The sequence below is a fragment of the Coenobita brevimanus genome, chromosome 77, assembly GCF_032717465.1.
Source record: "Coenobita brevimanus isolate Jiangsu-jjx chromosome 77, ASM3271746v2, whole genome shotgun sequence".
Classification (NCBI taxonomy): domain Eukaryota; kingdom Metazoa; phylum Arthropoda; class Malacostraca; order Decapoda; family Coenobitidae; genus Coenobita; species Coenobita brevimanus.
The window spans coordinates 11,933,691-11,953,368 of record NC_137030.1 but is presented as its reverse complement, the minus strand read 5'-3'; the positions used below and the strand labels follow the sequence as shown (position 1 = coordinate 11,953,368).

General features: G+C 42.9%; 1 protein-coding gene across 1 annotated transcript; it reads right to left on the bottom strand.

Annotated features, from left to right (window-relative positions):
* Nucleotides 1–1,489: 1,489 nt before the first annotated feature.
* On the bottom strand, nt 1,490–3,478 carry LOC145408392 (uncharacterized). The gene is made up of 2 exons (XM_080279119.1): nt 3,303–3,478; nt 1,490–2,708 (listed from the first exon to the last, which is right to left on the bottom strand). Exons 1-2 carry the CDS (start codon nt 3,476–3,478, stop codon nt 1,490–1,492), a joined length of 1,395 nt encoding a protein of 464 aa, XP_080135245.1.
* Nucleotides 3,479–19,678: the final 16,200 nt, after the last annotated feature.

The window sequence follows — 19,678 nt, the reverse complement described above, 5'->3', positions numbered from 1 at the left end:
TCTTTGGCTTCATCAAGAGTAGTAATAGTAGACATCATGAATGAATCACAGTCACAAAATATCAAGCAATATCCTTATGATAATATCCTGAATATCCTGATAAGAGGTCGCCAAATTTATGTTACGGAACAGAGAGAGATAATGAACACTTCAAGTGAGAATACTAAAATCACTACTGTCCTGCAAAGTTCCAGGTTCAAAACAAAAGAGTTAGGTAAAATTACAAGTTAAAGTTTAATGCTCAAACTAACAACTAAACATTCAGGACTCATAAGGATAATGTAATGGCAAAAACAGGTTAAATATATGGTTAACTGCAATAGCCTCTATTAACACGAATTTAGCAAGAACAAATTTATCTAAGTCAGCCCTGATGAAAGAGGGAACCGGATAATGCTCAGTTAATGCAAGATATATTATTACAGATACAAAATATTATTAATAATGGCTGACATCAAAAACTCCACATGAATCACAAAAACCTTACCAGGCCCACGAATTAACGCCTCAGGCTATACAGTACAAGAAAAATGGTAATAACACTTATACTCAAACTATACTGCAGCTAGATGGCTGGAAACTTCCTGAGCACTCACAGTAATAATACACTATACAGGGGAGGACAGGGATGTAAACAAAATGAGGAGTAGATCTACTATCCATTTCAGAGGCGGAGTTGCGCTGTTTATCGCAAATATCTCCTAAACGAATCGTTGGATCAGTATGGTATTTCAACACACTACTTTTGACATCCGGGCCTAATTTATGACCTTTAAACCATATTGCTATTTATGTTATGTGAGGAATTTACTCGTGAAAAATAACAAAGTCGACTAGTCATGTTGACGCATTCGAAGGAAAGTGTTGCCCCCCCAACACCCTCCCAAACTATTCCTTAACTACCCCTACTTCTCCCCCTTCTCGTCCTCGTTATCCCTCCTATTCTCCCCGAGCTCCTCGCCTCCTTCATCACTCTTGTGTCCCTCCCTCATTATCCCAGCACTGTATTATAATGTAAGAATGTTATGTAGTTGTAGACGTATTGATATGATTATTTGCAATGGATGCAAGTCGTATTTCTCGTAGAAAGTACTGTACATCAGGATGATTACGTACATGTAATAGAAGCTATGCCTATATGTTTGCAGTGTTTATGGTCAACCATTGAAATTCACGAACTACAAATTCTATCACTTGTTGCCTGAACGTTCTCGGAGAAGTTATTACTATTATTACAATACTGTGTATTCATCCTAAAATGTGAACATGGTCCAGTTGATATATATTGTTTTACCTGTCTCTATTTATATTATTACAAAATTATAAACTCCAATGCTATATTGTATATGATGCGTAATATTCATGAATATATACATACATACATCGTCATTTTATTGTAAATACTATTACATACATTTCATTACATTTATTAAGTTGGAGCAATATATCATATTGTAGTAATAAAACTATGTAAACAATATAACAAAATTTATTCAACATCACTTTCAAAGAAGACGTCATCATCTTCATCATCACTGGCGATGTTGATAATAATGGGTTCCACTCCCTCTTGTATGTTGTCAGTCTTCCAGTATTCTTCTTCAAATTTGCGGGAGTGCTGAACAGCCCCCGTCCACACGTCCTTGTGTACCATATGCCTGGCTTCCTCCAATCTATCCTGTAGGTCCGTCCGGGTAAACCGTTGTAGTGTGGAGCGCACATGGCGCTTCATACAGCCCCATACTTGCTCGATGGCGTTGAGTTCTGGGTGGCCAGGTGGCAACCATATGACCTCGTGGCCCCACATACGGATGGTGTTGTCGATTTTATACTGGGGTTGTGGGCGGTTCTGCTGGCAAAGGAGCAGCAGCTCAGGGCGAGTGGCAGCAGGTGGGATGGAAATTTTGTGCTGCTCCAGCCATCTGATGAGGTCCGCCTTCCTGGTGGCTGTGGTAGGGCATCGACTCTCCTCTGTTAGCTGACTGTGGTAAGGTGCATTATCCAGTACAAGCACCGATGGGTTTGGCAGTGACGGAAGGAGCTGCGTTGTTAGCCATCGCTGGAACAGTTCTCCGTTCATTTCCCCATGATAGTCATCCTGGTTACTTTTGGCTGGGTAGCACAGGTAGGAACCGTCAACAAAACCTTCGTCCGTGCCAGCTGCGACCAACACAAATCGCTCCCCTTCACCAGGTGGTACCTGACGACTGTAGGTGGTGCTGATGGGAGCCTGACTGGTATCCACCCACTCCCTACTGTGGCCCATCCTGGTGGTAAACCATGTCTCATCCACATACACCACCGTTCTTCCCTCCTTCCGGTGGCGTTGTAGAGCCCGGAGAGCGGCTATCCGACGACACACCACCTCCAGCGATTCCTTCCTCACATACATCTTGCGTTGTGACACTCTGTATCGGAATCCCATGGTGTGCATGATCCGCCAAACTGTTGTTTCAGAGGTATCCTCGGGGATAATACCAGCTGTTTTCAGATCAGCTGATATGACACTGAGTGTGAAATGTTGTCTTTCTGAAAACTTTCTGTGGATGTGGCGGCGTATTGCACCGACAGTAAAGTTGTCGAAGCATCCCGTGTAGGTTGTGGACGGTGGTGCTGGTGTGGAAGGGGAGGATGTGGCGGCTTTGCTGACAATGCTCCTCACTGTTGACACACTCGTGCCCATGATGTTCGCAACTCGCTCGTAAGGCCTGTGTGCATAAAGATCAGTGTTGTTATATTTTGCATTTCTTCGATAATATGACATTGCGACATAATACAGTCTGCCTTACTGTTATATATGTTAAGAAACGTGTACACATAACATAAAACAGAAAAAAATTTGATATAGATAGCAAGTTCACTTACACAGGAAAGTCTATTACATCAATACTAGCATAATGCAAAATATGGTAGGTTATTATAGACATAAAAGACTCGAAGGAAAAGGGTCTTGTGGCTCAATCTTTACCCAGAGCCTTATGAACCAGCAGCATCTTACTTTGCTTTCACAGCCAGAGACCTCGTTCTCCCCTATAAATAACTGACTCCAAGATAATTGGTATAATTGTTATCCATGAGATCATTATGATTTTTTTGTCAGTGATTCTGCCAACATTATATATTATACACTTATATAGCAACAGTACCGATTGAATATGTTTGGTGTAATTTTTACTTTTTATGCCATTGTCTAGCAAATGCTCGAACAAAATAAAGTGAAGTGGGTGGTTATTATGCCCGCCGTATTCAAAGAAACACAGCACATATACTATAAACATGGACAAAACTATGTACTCACCTACCTATTCAAACTTATGTAAGTTCGACCACGGGTGCTTTCCCTCTTGAACAAAGTGGCAAGACGAATGATAAAAGCTGTCCTGCATCCACGGGGGCAACGGGAAGACATTGTAGATACTGTTGTTAGTGGGCGTGCCTCGACAGTCAATGATCTACCCCCTGTACCTGCTGATGTCATAACCTCGGGAAGGGGAAAGGGGGGTACCTCAGAGAGGGGGGAAGCGATACGGGAGACTGAGGATATTCAATGAAAGCATAAATTGCTTATTAAAAATAAAAGATGAACAAATAAAGCAACCATGAACGATTTTATTTGGTTGCCCAAAAACAAAACTGACTTCATATTTTTGGTAACCGTTGATACATCGGTAATGATACTGCCATAACAACGTAATTAGCCAATGATTTTATGGTCGTTTGACCCACTCTGGTTTTCATGGCCACACACAACAGTAGGTAACTGTGTTAAATAATATTACTAATGTATGATAAGTATATACATACTGTCATATTCAAATATTATGTATGCAATTAGAATGAGATAAGAAAACGGAAGTGCAAAGATGGGAGAGGGATGGTGTGACTGGGAGTGAAGAGGGAAACGGGGAGGGGGTGAACGCGATATTGGGGGGTAGGGAAGGAATGGTCAGAGGGTTGTTCAGGGTGTTAGTGGAGGAGCTACCCCACACAGTCGCACTCGTCCGATTTTGTATAACACCTTAGATTTGATGACTGGATTAGGCTTAATATCCTTCAGTAAACTCCTAATGTAACATATGTAGCAGTATGGTTTAAGGGTCATAAATTAGGCCCGGATGTCAAAAGTACTGTGTTGAAATATCATACTGATCCAACGATTCGCTTAGGAGATATTTGCGAAAAACAGCGCAACTCCGCCTCTGAAATGGATAGTAAGTGGCAATAATGCAGAGACTGAGCTCATTATATAGGGGCCGGCAGAGCTTGATTCAACTTGCAAGAAGGACGCGGAAATGAAGGCACAGGGGAGGAAGAGTTGACAGTCCTGCTCTGAACAATAGAAAGAACGACTTACTCTACAATAAGGGGAGAAGGGAGTAGTGAGGTAGAAAACGCAAGCCTGGTCACTATGGAAGCCATGAGGCAAATCATGATCAAACATGCAGCATACTGTACGTTAGAATTATACAAAGGATGATGAAATCATAGGCTATGTAACAGTATATATGTATGTATGTATGTACGAGTATGTATACTATGTATGTATGTATCTACGAGTATGTATGTATGTATGCATGTACATTCGTGGCCATAAATAATCACCTATCCTCCTGTACCCCGTGCCTCAGACTGGCTCGTTTATGCACGGCAAGTCACACTGGAGTAAGAGGGGCTGAGAGGGAGGGGCCAGAGAGAGAAGGGAAGGTGAGTGGGGGGACGAACGATGGTGCTTGGGTCGAGTGAGGAAAGGGCGGGAGGGAAGGGAGAGGAGGGAGAATGAAATGCGAAATTGTGGCCACATAATTTGTCTGTTTTCTTTCATCCAGGGCATCATATAAAGGAGTTACTATTCGGTAGATAAAGCTGCATTACACCTTGTATAGCGACGTCAGATAACAAGGTTTAGATAGGTGGTGATATGAAGGACTGGCTCGTAAGAGAAATATACTGACCTGACAGATGAATTATTAATGCAGAGCCATGGAGGTTGTGCTGGCCCAGATTGTCAAAGCAAGAAAGCCAGACAACGAGAGGACACGGGCGAGCCTCCTCCAGCAAACCGAGGACGAGTGGGAGCTGTTCAGACGAAACCAGCAAACCATCAACAACATTGACCCCGGTGCCGCGAAGCCTGCATGAGGTTTTAAAGGTATGAGGCCACTTGACTACTTACTAAGGCGTTCCTGGTTGCTTTGGCTTGACCAGTGTCGGTAAACATTGACATAGTTATATTTTGGGAGTCTGGGTAGGATTTTGTTTCATTTTCCCTTTAATAGATTATGAGAAATACCTTTATCATATCCACCCATGAGCTCAGACATCAAATTTATTACCTTTTATGCAGTATTATATTAAATAGCCTTTTCATATTGAGATGTCATTATATAATTATTGAATTGATATGATGGTGACTGTATAGAGGGAGTGCATACTGCTAGGTTGATCATATTTACTTGGACACAGCCATTTAAAGGTTGCATATAATATTTAGTTCCAAATATTAATTATATGTAACGGTAGAAGACGTTTCTCACTCAAACATTACAGAAGTCAAAGCCATCCATTCCATTCTGCGTCTGAAGTAAAAATACACGGATAAACACATATATATGGCTCCGCCCTAGTGTTTGATCTGTCAAGTCAGTATATTTCTCTTACGAGCCAGTCCTTGATATCACCACCTATCTAAAGCTTGTTATCTGACGTCGCTATAGAAGGTGTAATGCAGCTTTATCTACTGAGTAGTAACTCCTTTATATGATGCCCTGAATGAAAGACAAAGTATGTGGTCACAACTTCGCATTTCATTCTCCCTCCCCCTACCTACCCTCCCTCCCCTCCCTCACACCACCCCAGCACCATCGTTCGTCCCCCCACGCACCTTCCCTTCTCTCTCTGGCCCCTCTCTCTCAGCCCCTTACTCCAGTGTGACTTGCCGCGCATAAACGAGCCAGTCTGTGGCACTGGGTACAGGAGGATAGGTGATTATTTATGACCACGACTATATGTATCTAGGAGTATGTATGTATGTATGTATGTATCTACGAGTATGTAAGTATGTATGTATGTATCTACGAGTATGTACTGTATGTATGTATCTACGAGTATGTAAGTATGTATGTATGTATCTACGAGTATGTACTGTATGTATGTATCTACGAGTATGTACTGTATGTATGTATCTACGAGTGTATATGTATGCAGTTTCTCTCTCTCTCTCTCTCTCTCTCTCATCTAGTCCTCTTTTCTTCCTAATCACAAGCGTAGGGGTCCAGGGCTAGGCTACAATGTCACCTATATTTATGGTGGTGCCAATCATCTCCGAGCTAAGGATATTTACAATTACTGAATGCTATAAAAAGTGTTCGAATGTTTGTCTAATTTCTGAATGCTTTAGGGAGAATGTTTAAAAGCGAATGTGAAGCCAGGATTCCTTGGGCTTGAATGGTGAGTGGATGGGAATGTTGTTAATGGTCACACTTCGGATATTATGTAATTTTATTGATTTTTTTTCTCTCTGGCCCTCTAAACAATACCTCACCTAGCTTGTGGGTGGGAACCGTCTGGATGATGATGATGATGATGAGGAGGAGGAGGATGTTCTGTGCAGGCCAATTTCTGAATGCTGTTAGGAGATTGCTTCTATGCGTTTCTTCTTCCCAGGTATTGTCCCTGCCCCGACCCTAACTCCTTTGGACGCGTGTGCAAACGCTACTACGACCAGTGTCAAAGCGACAGTGAATGTTCCATCACAGAGCTCGGGTCCCGATGCTGTCTGGTGGCTGGGTATGGCAAGGAATGCATGCAAGTTTAGTAAGGTGGAGTATGATGACCTACCTACGAGAAAGTGCCCATGGTATCGAAGCTATTCACGTCACAGATATGGGACTATTATATCTAGAATCACACATGCACTATCTGTCTATGCTGCGTGTTGTCTATGGATACCATGGTGAAATTTTGAAGTAGATAAAAAGTGGAGCTTTTAACCCCATAGGTGAGGCAAAACGCACTTTGTGGAGGCCTTTTACACCATGTTTTAAATTCTAGGCTTTGATGTAAGGAGATAGGTAAAAAATAAAGTAACTTCAACAAAATAAAGTTTTATTGACTCCCTTGCTTCCCCCCCCCCCAATAAAAGAAAGAAATCATATCCATCTTGGCTGAAAATGCAAATAAGGAACTGAAAAACTTACCATAATTATTGACGAAAGTTGATAAAGATTAATCATAAGACAATCACTTGAGTAAGACAAGTTTTTCTTATTCAGGGAAAATCCACCAGTTCTTAGCTTGGAGGTGGGGCAATTTGGAATTCGGAAGGTAACAGCAAAACCCAAAAATGAACAAGAGAGAAACCTGTGCTGTGATTAGATTTATGCAAAAAAAGTTTACAGTCCCCCATGGAAATTCATGAAGACATGGTCATTACACTTGATGTGGACTTTCCTTGCTATTCTGCCATAAAAAAGTGGGCTGCTGATTTCAAGCGGGGCAGGGAGAGCACCGAAGATGACCCGCGCCCAAACTCAACTATGGATAATCAAGTGGAAGCTATTCACCTCATGGCCTTGAATGACAAACGTTTGTCTGTGCAACTAGTAGCCGAGAACATAGGCATCAGTGCCGGCTCAGTGCACACTGTTTTGACTAACATCTTAGGTATGAACAAGCTGTCTGCACGATGGCTGCCCAGAATGTTGACACCAGACCAGAAACTGACCAGTTTGGAAACTCCAAGGACACTTTTTGCTCACTTTTAGGCTGATGCCGACAGTTTCTTCGGAGATTTTTGACCCAGGATGAGACCTGGGTTCACCACTCTGAACTTGAATAAAAAAATGAAAGCAAGCAATGAAAACTCCACAGTTCTTCACCATTCCCAAAATTCAAGGAAGTTGCACCTGTCGGAAAGGTGATGGCCTCAGTGTTTTGGGACACTGAGGCAGTTCTCACAAAGGGCTACGTTCATATGAGTCAAATCATTAATGGGGCCTATTATGCATTAGAAGCAGTCAAGAAGAAATGGAGAGACTAGTTGCGAGCTGGCGTGATGTTGCCCCAGGACAATGTTCCTGTCCACACAGCACAGGTGGCAGTGGTTAAAGCACCCACCTGTGACTCTGAATTGTTGCATCATACTCCTTGCCCATCCAACCTGGCTTCATCTGACTTCTACCTGTTTCTCATACCGAAATGTCATCTGCCTGGGAGTGACAATGCAGCCATTCATGTTGTTGAGGCATATTTCATACTCAAGATGCAACTTTCTTCAGCGACGGGATAGCAATGCTTGAACGTCAGTGAACAAGTGCTTGAAACTTAGGGGAGACTACTGTCACGAGTCAGCTAGTGACATTTTGTGGGAAACCACGAACTCTAGTGGAATCCCAGCTTATCGTTTGGTTAACCGCTCACTCGGTCGGGAGTGTTTTTCAGACAATTGTCCAATGTGTCATAAATGATCGTCTTTGTGCAAGACATTAACACTTCCACTGAGCGATTCATTTTGGGCATGTTTCGCTCATTCTAGCTGTTAGTAAGGCGGCCACAGCACTTGCCTCCTTCTCACGAGTTAGTCAAGATTTGAGCACCACAGAAGTAGATAGTGTGTGGTAGTGTCCTTCCTACGACGCAGTTCCCACTGCCATCGTATTCTCACCTACAGTAGTGTGATCGGCGAGAGACTTAAAGTGAGTGCAGTGTCCTTCCAGTAACGACGCCCAGTCATCTGCTTAGTCCACTCTTTGACCAGTATTTTCTTTTCGTTTTCCTAGACTTAAGAGTTTTGTTAAGGTGCTGTTCCCTCACATGCCGGCCGGGTGCACCACATGTTGTTTTCCTAGGTTTAAGAGTCTAGCTTTTGAGTGAGTGAGTGAGTGCGATCTCCTTAGTTTGAATTCATTTTGAAATGTAACGTAAATTTATTCCTTTGTAATCAATAAATTTAACAGTTCTTTTACTCGAGCTTAATGTAATGTAAACTCGTGTTTCATTTCTCCATACCAAGCTTATTTCTCTATTAGCTCCTAGCTTGCATAAACGCTTTGCTATTCATAACTGGTACTAAGGCCAGTCTTGTTGTATTAACCCATCACGTCCCGAGGTTTTCCACACCTCCGACATCCCCCAATCCCGAGTTATTTTCGAAAATTTTTTTTTGGCTAAAACCTCCGCTTTTGGTGAGAAACATCGAAAATTCATAGAGAAATCGCTCACATGAGGTTTAAAATACTCGATCTAGGTAGGAATACCTCCTTACCTGACTGGGTTTTCTAACCAGCTGGCACCAAAAAAAACGAGTTCTATGGGAGGGTAACTATTTCACACAACTCATAAACGGTATTTATTTATTTACTTGGTACGAATTTACATGTAGTATGAGAGTATATTGGTTTTCAAGCAGTAATATAGGCATTATAAGCATTGTTCCACTCACTAACTAATCACCATACCTGACCTTCTTTTGCCACATTACCTGATCATTATTTCTGACTGTTTCTTCTTCTAACTTTGTCCTCCACATTGTCATCGATTGGGGAATGACTCTGGCCCTGAATATCTTTACGGCCAGGTCACTGGTAACAGGTGAATTGCCGAGACAATGGCGTCAGGGGAGGAGGGGGGAGGTTATGCAGTGTAAGGCATTGTCCCCGCTTGGCATCTTGTAGAGGAATAGAGGAAGGTGTCCCGTGTATACATACGAAAAATCACGCACGAAAATTGAAAATTGTGCAAATTAGGGACCTTGCAATTGCACGACGTACCAGTACGTCACCGGGACTGGCAAATGCAAAATGTTGCAATGTACCCATATGTCGACGGGACGGGGCGGGTTAATCTTAACATCTGTTGTGCCTTCTAGGAGTTAACGCATCACCAAGAACCTGATATCATTAATAGTATTAGTTATTTATTGTCAGGGGTGAAGTCACTTTCTCCAGGGGCTAACAGTACTAATAAATAGCAAGTGTGAGGAATTAGTCTCTGCTGTGTACTGTTGAGAAAGTTTATAAATTCTCGTTCTTAGAGAATCGGTGAAGCAAGACAGCATAAAGTAATCATTGCTTGATTTTAACAAGAGAATTCATTATCCCTGATATCAGTATTACTGAAAATTATCTTTTAATATTGCATTTATCTTAAAAACCCTGTGACAATTGGCGACCTCATTCCAGGATATTAACTCCTAGCTCTAAAGCTATTCACGAGATAATACTCGTTCATATTAAGGTATTTATCATTAAAGTCTATAGGCACTACCTTCCTGGTGATTATTGATTCATTTTTATTAATTTACATAATAGTTTTGACAGTCAGTTGTTTGTTTAATTTTCTTTCTTTACCAGTTTAGTTAGATAAAACTGGTCACCACTAACCTGTGCCTATATTCTTTATTTTTTATTATTGGCATCTCTCTTTGCAAAATAAATGCAGTCAGTACTGAGTCGCTAGTTTATTAGATTGAGTTAGCATCATGTCGACCAGTGTCTATGTACAGGAAGCCAAAGGTATGGGTCTTACAGACCCAACTGAAATTAAAAATTACATCGTCTCTTGGCTTAGTCATGAACAGCAGCGCGAGAATGATGCTCGTGAAGAGCCTCGAATTCAGCGTGAGGAACGCGAAAAGGAGCGCGAATACGAGCGAGAACAACGCGAATATGAGTGTGAACAACGCGAGAGAGAATGAGAACACGAACATGCCGAGCGAGAAGCACGCGAAAAATATGAACTTGAAGTGCTGAAGCACAAGCGAGATTCCTTGGCTTCAGATACATCTGGTGCAGTTGGCCCAAGCTCCACGAGCGTTCTCCATGCACATGTTATGGCGACCCCATACATCAAGCTTCCCCCATACAAAGATGGCGAGCGAATCGAGCCATACATAGCTCGTTTTGAAGACATGGCTCAACTTTACCAGCTGGATGATGCAGCTAAGCGGCTTCAGTTTCTTAGCCTGTTTGAGGGCCCTGCCCTCGATATTCTCCACAGAATTTGTGGGGACAATCTCACGTATGAGATGATGAAGGCCGCACTCGTCAAAGCGTACGGTCTCAAAGTTGACGACGCCAAGAGTCAGTTCATGAGGGCGCATTTACAGGATAAAGAGACTGCTGTTCATTATCTTACTGCTTACTTAAATGAGTGGATGGAGAAAGCTGAAACTCCTTCCACGTGTGAGGGGATAATTGACCTTATGCTGCGCACGCAGCTAGAAAAGTCGTGGCCTACTGAATTTATGGCTCAACTTAAGATTTTCCAGGTAAGAGATGCCAGACAAATGGTGACGAAGGCTGACGCATTCTTTACTGCATACGGGTATCAAACTCGCAAGCAGCATACCTGGAACAGGAAAGCTGATAAATCTGGGAAACCGTCTCAGACTGAACCCCAGCAACAAGGCCGTTCTCAGAATAATGGCCAAGGTCCAAAACCACAGAGGAAGGACCAGGGGCAAAACACTCAGAAACCTGAGTGGAAGCTTTACAACAGCTACCCTAACCAGCAGCAGTATCAGCCACGCAACCAACAGTCGGGACTGTCCTTTTCACCACCAGCTCAAGTGAATAGGAGGCAGGAGGCAAACGCAGCCTTCATTCCTCAGCAGCAGCACGGTGGTCACGTCCCTACCAGTACGGGTACTTCCCCATAGTTCACTAGTCCTACAGCGACAGTGAACCCCCTTCCGCAGATAGCCAATGCTCCATCTTCCCGGACAGTGAGTGTGACCCCTCAAGTATCTAATTCACAGGGCACCATGTTTGCCGCATCATTTATTCAGCAGCCTCATGAGTGGCTAGCTGCTTCCTCCAAAGGCCCTCACACAGGTGACAGTGCCTTCCTTGTTCAGCCAGGGTTTGTGGAAGACATTCCTGTGAAGGTCCCGAGAGATAATGGTTCCTCAGGTTGCTCTGTCAAGCAGAGTCTAGTTCGGCCTGAGCAGTATACAGATCGACAGATCCAAGCTAACCTTATAGATGGATCAGTGAGATTGTTCCCTGAGGCACGTATCCAGGTGGCATCTCCATTTTACACTGATACGACACTTGCAGTTGTCATGCCAGAACCTTTATTTGACCTTATCATAGGCAATATTCCCGGTGCCAAGGATAGTTGCACCGAGGATGATGCTACTCAGACTTCGGCTGTAGAAACACGAGCCATGACTGAGGCTCAAGATTGTGTCACCCCAGTGACCATTGAATTGCTGCAAGATCTGATGTGTAGCCAACTTGTTGTTCAAGAACAACATTCTGACCCGACACATGCTGCTGTGTGAAAGAAACAAAAGGGTAGAGTGATAAAGTATTCACGGGGAGGTCGAGCCAAGTTCCTTCGCAAACAAGGACGGCTCTACCATGAGTCACAAACACCCGAGGGCGAGGTTTGTCTGCAGTTTGTCGTTCCCACCAAGTACCGCCAAGCAGTATTAGAATGGGGTCATTGTTCAGCCTCAGGAGGTCACATGGGCAAAAGGAAGACCCAGGGCCATATCCGAGCTGACTTTTTCTGGCCAGGGATGGGGCAAGACATAGATAGTTTTGTGTGTTCCTGCAATGTTTGTCCATGTAACATCAATCAGGGACATGTCCTTCCTGTGCCGTTTGTAACCACACCCATAATCTCTGAGTCAGTTGAGAGACAGGGTAGTGGTGAAGTGGGTGCAGACCTGACTTCTAGCCCATTGGCCCCACAGGACACATCATGTCCAGGGCCTGTACATACATATGTACCGTAAGTTAAGAGGGAAGTTTGAGAACCCTGCAGAGACAGTCCGAGGCTGTGTATGAATTACCTTGTGGAACGTCTCAAGCTGTGGGCCTCTCTGAGGATTCCCGGAGAATGCACAATATCCACATGAGTGTTCACACCCACGGTGGGTGTTAAAACGTGACCTGCCCAAGATTGTGTAGCGATTCTCAGCTTCCTATCATTAATCGTAAATGTAGAGTTAGTTAACCAGTAAACTGGGTTCCATTAGCGAATTGCAGCATTTGATGTCCTTCACATACACCCAGTCTTTTCGCTCATGACCACGTTCCCTGGTTAATTTAGCGAATCGCAGCATTTGATGTCCTGCACAAACGCCCAGTCTTTTCACTAATTAAGTTTAGGGTTTAACCATTAAACTGGGTGATGGGATGTTGTTAACCTGTGCCGTCCTGGCGACGTGAATTAATGCAGCAACATTGCAAGGTCCCTAATTTGCACAATTTTCAATTTTTGCGAGTGATTTTGCTAGTGATTTTTGGCACATATTCATGGGACACCTTCCTCTATTCCTCTACAAGATGCCAAGCAGGAACAATGCCTTAACCTCTCCCCCCCCCCTGCACGCCACTGTCTCGGCAATTCACCTGTTACCAGTGACCTGGCCAATAAAGACATTCAGGGCCAGAGTGATTCCCCAATCGATGACAATGTGGAGGACAAAGTTTACATAGCATTAGAGGAAGAAACAGTCAGAAATGATGATCAGGTAATGTGGGAAAAAAAGGTCATGAATGGTGATGAGTTAGTGAGTGAAACAATGCTTATAATGCCTATATTACTGTTTGAAAACCAATATACTCTTGTACTACATATAAATTCGTACCAAGTAAATAGATAAATACTGTTTATGAGTGGATATAATAGTTACCCTCCCATAGAACTTGTTTTCTTTGGTGCCAGTCTGTTAGAAAACCCAGTCAGGTAAGGAAGTACTCATACCTAAATCTGGTATTTTAAACCTTAGGTGAGCGATTTCTCTATGAATTTTCGATGTTTCTCACCAAAAGCGGATGTTTGAGCCAAGAAAAAATAAAGTCCAAAAACGTCGGGATGGGGCGGGTTAAGGTGCTGTTCCCTCACATGACGGCTGGGTGCGCCGCATGTTGAACCCTCACGGCAGCTTCTGGGGACTGGGTGATGGGATGTTGTTAAGGTGCTGTTCCCTCACATGCCATCTGGGTGCGCCACATGTTGAACCCTCACGCCAGCTTCTGGGGACTGGGTGATGGGATGTTGGTAAGGTGCTGTTCCCTCACATGCCGGCCAGGTGCGCTGCATGTTGAACCCTCACGCCAGCTTCTGGGGACTGGGTGATGGAATGTTGTTAAGGTGCTGTTCCCAGACATGCTGGCTGGGTGCACCGCATGTTGAGCGAGGTGGATGCCAGGTTAGAGCTCCCCCTAAACTGGGTGATTGGATGTTGTTAAGGTGCTGTTCCCTCACATGCCGGCCGGGTGCGCCGCATGTTGAACCCTCACTCCTACATTTCCTGGTTAATAATGTAAATAGCGTACTTTTTGTAACATAAGTACTGATTGCTAGGCAGAGAGAGAGAAATGATACTTTTGATGCTCCATCTTGATTGTTTTCGCAGGTGCAGCTGGTGGGTGCAGCATTGCCGTGCAGATTAGCTGGTCATCCCTGTTGCATGCTGCCACCCCTTCTCTTCTGCCTCGTTGTCATTATTTACTATAAATTTGTATTACATGATTTTAAACGTAGGTACAGTTACACCACAACTGTCACACCTACACCGTGTATTACATACATTACGCTACATAACAATTAGTTGTTAACATAAATGTAGCAAACTTTTCACTCAGTTTGACCTGAGTACAGGATTTTTCACTGTCATCATGGAGTTTTTCCCTCAAGCTTGCTTCTATTAACGTAAATACGAGTTTTTTTTTCGCTGACTGGTGACTGCGACTTTCTCCTGTAGCAGGATAGCACACACACCACAGTGTGAATCTTGTGTGACTGAGTTAGGATTTATATGTATGTATATTAAAAAATTTTCGCTGGGAAATATTTCAACTTTTCATGGGGCGTAATGTCACGAGTCGGCTAGTGACATTGGCTTTTGTGGGAAACCACGAACTCTAGTGGAATCCCAGTTCATCGTTCAGTTAACCGCTCACTCGGTTGGGAGTGTTTTTCAGACAATTTCCCAACGTGTCATTAAATGATCGTCTTTGTGCAAGACATTAGCGCTTCCGCTGAGGGATTTATTTTGGGCATGTTTCGCTCATTCTAGCCGTTAGTAAGGCGGCCACAGCACTTGCCTCCTTCCCACGAGTTAGTCAGTTAAGGTTTGAGCGCCATGGAAGTACGTAGTGTGTGGTAGTGTGCTTCCTACAACGTTCCCACCGCCCTCGTATTCCCACCTTCAGTAGTGTGATTGGGGAGAAACTTAAGCGAGTGCAGTGTCCTTCCAGTAACGACGCCCAGTCATCTGCTTAGTCCACTCTTTGACCAGTATTTTCTTTTTGTTTTCCTAGACTTAAGAGTTTTGTTAAGGTGCTGTTCCCTCACATGCCGGCCGGGTGCGCCGCATGTTGAACCCTCATGCCAGCTTCTGGGAACTGGGTGATGGGATGTTGTTAAGGTGCTGTTCCCTCACATGCCGGCCGGGTGCGCTGCATGTTGAGCAAGGTGGCTGCCAGGTTAGAGCTCCCCCTAAACTGGGTGATGGGATGTTGTTAAGGTGCTGTTCCCTCACATGCCGGCCGGGTGCACCGCATGTTGAACCCTCACGCCTACATTTCCTGGTTAATAATGTAAATAGTGTACTTTTTGTAACATAAGTACTGACTGCTAGGCAGAGAGATAGAAATGATACTTTTGATGCTCCACCTTGACTGTTTTCGCAGGTGCAGCTGGTGGGTGCAGCATTGCCATGCAGATTAGCTGGTCATCCCTGTCGCATGCTGCCACCCTTTCTCTTCTGCCTCGTTGTCATTATTTACTATAAATTTGTATTACATGATTTTACACATAAGTACAGTTACACCACAACTGTCACGCCTACACTGTGTATTACATACATTATGCTGCATAACAATTAGTTGTTAACATAAATGTAGCAAACTTTTCACTCAGTTTGACCTGAGTACAGGATTTTTCACTGTCGTCATGGAGTTTTTCCCTCAAGCTTGCTTCTATGAACGTAAATACGATTTTTTTTTTTTTCGCTCACTGGTGACTGCGACTTTCTCCTGTAGCAGGATAGCACACACACCACAGTGTGAATCTTGTGTGACTGAGTTAGGATTTATATGTATGTATATTGAAATTTTTTCGCTGGGAAAAAATTTCAACTTTTGATGGGGCATAATGTCACGAGTCGGCTAGTGACATTGGCTTTTGTGGGAAACCACGAACTCTAGTGGAATCCCAGTTCATCGTTCGGTTAACCGCTCACTCGGTCGGGAGTGTTTTTCAGACAATTTTCCAATGTGTCATAAATGATCGTCTTTGTGCAAGACATTAGCGCTTCCGCTGAGCGATTTATTTTGGGCATGTTTCGCTCATTCTAGCCGTTAGTAAGGCGGCCACAGCACTTGCCTCCTTCCCACGAGTTAGTCAGTCAAGGTTTGAGCACCACGGAAGTACGTAGTGTGTGGTAGTGTGCTTCCTACAACGCAGTTCCCACCGCCATCGTATTCCCACCTTCAGTATTGTGAGTGGGGAGAGACTTAAGCGAGTGCAGTGTCCTTCCAGTAACGACGCCCAGTCATCTGCTTAGTCCACTCTTTGACCAGTATTTTCTTTTTGTTTTCCTAGACTTAAGAGTTTTGTTAAGGTGCTGTTCCCTCACATGCCGGCTGGGTGCACCGCATGTTGTTTTCCTAGGTTTAAGAGTCTAGCTTTTGAGTGAGTGAGTGAGTGCTATCTCCTTAGTTTGAATTCATTTTGAAATGTAACGTAATTTTATTCTTTTGTAATCAATAAATTTAACAGTTCTTTTTCTCGAGCTTAATGTAATGTAAACTCGTGTTTCATTTCTCCATACTAAGCTTATTTCTCTATTAGCTCCTAGCTTGTATAAACGCTTTGCTATTCATAACTGGTACTTAGGCCAGTCTTGTTGTATTAAGCTTAAAATCCGTTGTGCCTTCTAGGAGATAACGCATCAGCAAGAACCTGATATCATTAATAGTATTAGTTATTTATTGTCAGGGGTGAAGTCACTTTCTCCAGAGGCTAATAGTACTAATAAACAGCAATTGTGAGGAATTAGTCTCTGCAGTGTACTGTTGAGAATGTTTATAAATTCTCGTTCTTAGAGAATCGGCGAAGCAAGGCAGCATAAAGTAATTATTGCTTGATATTAACAAGACAATTAATTGTCCCTGCTCTTCAGTATTATTGAATAATTATAATTTAATATTGTTTACCTTTAAAACCCCTGTGACAACTACGCTGAGAAGTAATACAAGAACAGTCTTTCTCCTATGACATTTTTTGTGGTGTGGCAGAGAGCTTTTTGAAGGACCTACGTAGCAATATGAAACAGACAAGAAGAGAGTATAAGAAGTAAGTATGTCCTTTGTCATTTGGGGAGGAATAAGGAACATGGAAAGCAAAACACACTGCTGGCAGAAGGTTGTCAGTGAACTTTTGCTCATGGCTGTATGTTCTATGTTTTTTTCTGAACTTCTAAAAAAGAAATGTCTTTGTGCCATTATTCTACATTTATTTGTGCATATTATTTGTCATGTATGCTTTCCTTAGGCGTCTAAATCTATCCCTGAAGCATTTTTTTATTTATGTGTTCAAGCAATTATTATTATTATTATTATTATTATTATTATTATTATAGTGGTTGTTTATTCATTCATGTTGTTGTTTTCGTTTTGAGATGAGCTGGATGAAGTAGAAGAAGAAATGCCCAGGAATCATTAAATGATTGTAATGGGCGATATGAATGGTAGAGTAGGCACTGGTCCTGTGAATGATATAATGAGTAATAATGTAGTACCAGGAGAGAATGATAATGGAAAGCAATGAAAGATATGTGTCAGGAAAGAAGGTTGAGCATTTGTAATTCTTATTTCAAACACAAAGATGCGCATAAATATAAATGGTATAAAGGGAGTGGAGATTATGTTAAAAGAGCCTGACTGATTACATGTTCGTAGAGAATTCGATGCTGGGTATTGTTGCTGTTACGAGGGCAGTGAGAGGACGATGTGGAGGTTCGTCAGATCATGTCACTGTGGTATGCAAGAACAAGCTGACAGGAGTGAGGTGAACCAAGGGAGAGAGAGAGAGAGAGAGAGAGAGAGACTGAAAATCGAGAAGTTGAGGTTCCAAGATATGGCAGATGAATACAGGGCCAAAGTAGGGGAGGATTCATAGTCAGTGAATTGGAATGTAATGGATCTGGACCTCTTGTGGAATGCATATAGGGACTGCTTAGTTAGGAATGCTAAAGCGTTGTGTTGTGTGGCAAGATAAATAACAAAGAAGAAAGATACGGCATGGTGGAAGAGGGATATGAGCAACAATTTCTTTAGGCTAGTCAGGAAGGAGGCCTCAAGTACGGGGAAGTAGTATTCTAAAGTGGAGAAGGAAAGCACTGGAGGCAAGTCAAAAGTGGAGCAAGTCCATTCCAATACAGAGTAGAGATCAGAGACAGGTACTAGGTCTGCAGTGGCACGAGTACTGACAACATCAACTAGAATATGAACTAACTTATTAACCTGAAAGAGAAGAGAGTCCACTGAGACTTGTAGGTTGTCCAAGTGTAGTTTGACATATAGTAGCTTTGAGACAGTGTTAACCCTTCGTTAGTCCTTGGGGTATTCAAACGTGGTTAGTCCGGTGGGGTGTTACAACACCCCAATACAAAAATACATGTAGTGTTACTAACACATAAAATATATTCATACTGCCGTTTCAGGATATCTCTGCAACCACTAATGAAATGATTGAATGCCTTGTAGGTGGTGCTTATTAATTTAAAATAATAAAATACAATACAATATCAGTAAAAAATAAAAAATGGACTCATATCTCATTTGGCAGGTAAATACCCATGGGAAAATACATTTTGTGATTTTTAAAATCAGTATAATGATAAACAATATACAAAAATAAGATAAGAATAACAATCTATTGTGTATCACAATATGATCTAAATGGTTAGTTTGATGGGGTGACTGGACACCCCAGGGGGGGAGGGAAAGTGCCCCTCTCTCTCACTACAGCAGAGGCAGGACTAAACCAATCCGCATGCTCCCTCCCCTTACTGAATCAGGAGAGGACTGGAACAGAGAGAAATATTCGATTTACCAGTTAGGAAACATGAGCTTTTAAAAAAATCTGGGGTGCCAAAACACCCCACCTGACTAACGAAGGGTTAATTTTAGATATCCGTTTTTGTAAAATGCTTTTGAAGTTGCTTAATGTGTATGTAACTTCATTTAATTAGGCCGTGATCGTCTGTAGCATAGAGTGGTTTACTTTAATGACTTTTTTGAGAGTCAAGAGCACTGGCTAATTCAGCAAGGTCGGACTTGAATCCAGAGAGGTCACGTGTTGTCGTTACACGAAATAAACCACTATGAATTTTTCCCCCAAGATCAAAGAGTCCACACTTCACCCGAGAACGACCTACAGGTGTTTGGTTAGAGAAACTGTCATTTATGTGGAAGAATTTCATCCAGACCGTCTAATTTCCACTGGATGCGTAAGGAAACTGGGTAGCAGAACGTATCTTTGTAGTGTTTCTCCTTGGTGGCAGACAGAAGGGCCTGTATCTCCTCAAGCTGGTGTGTGAAGTCAGGCAGGGCGATGGCCAAGACAGCCAGTGGCTCAGGGTCATAACGCAAGGAGACTACATCTTCCACCATCATTACCTTGCCTCCCGTGCCAGCCAAGGCCCTGGGCCATA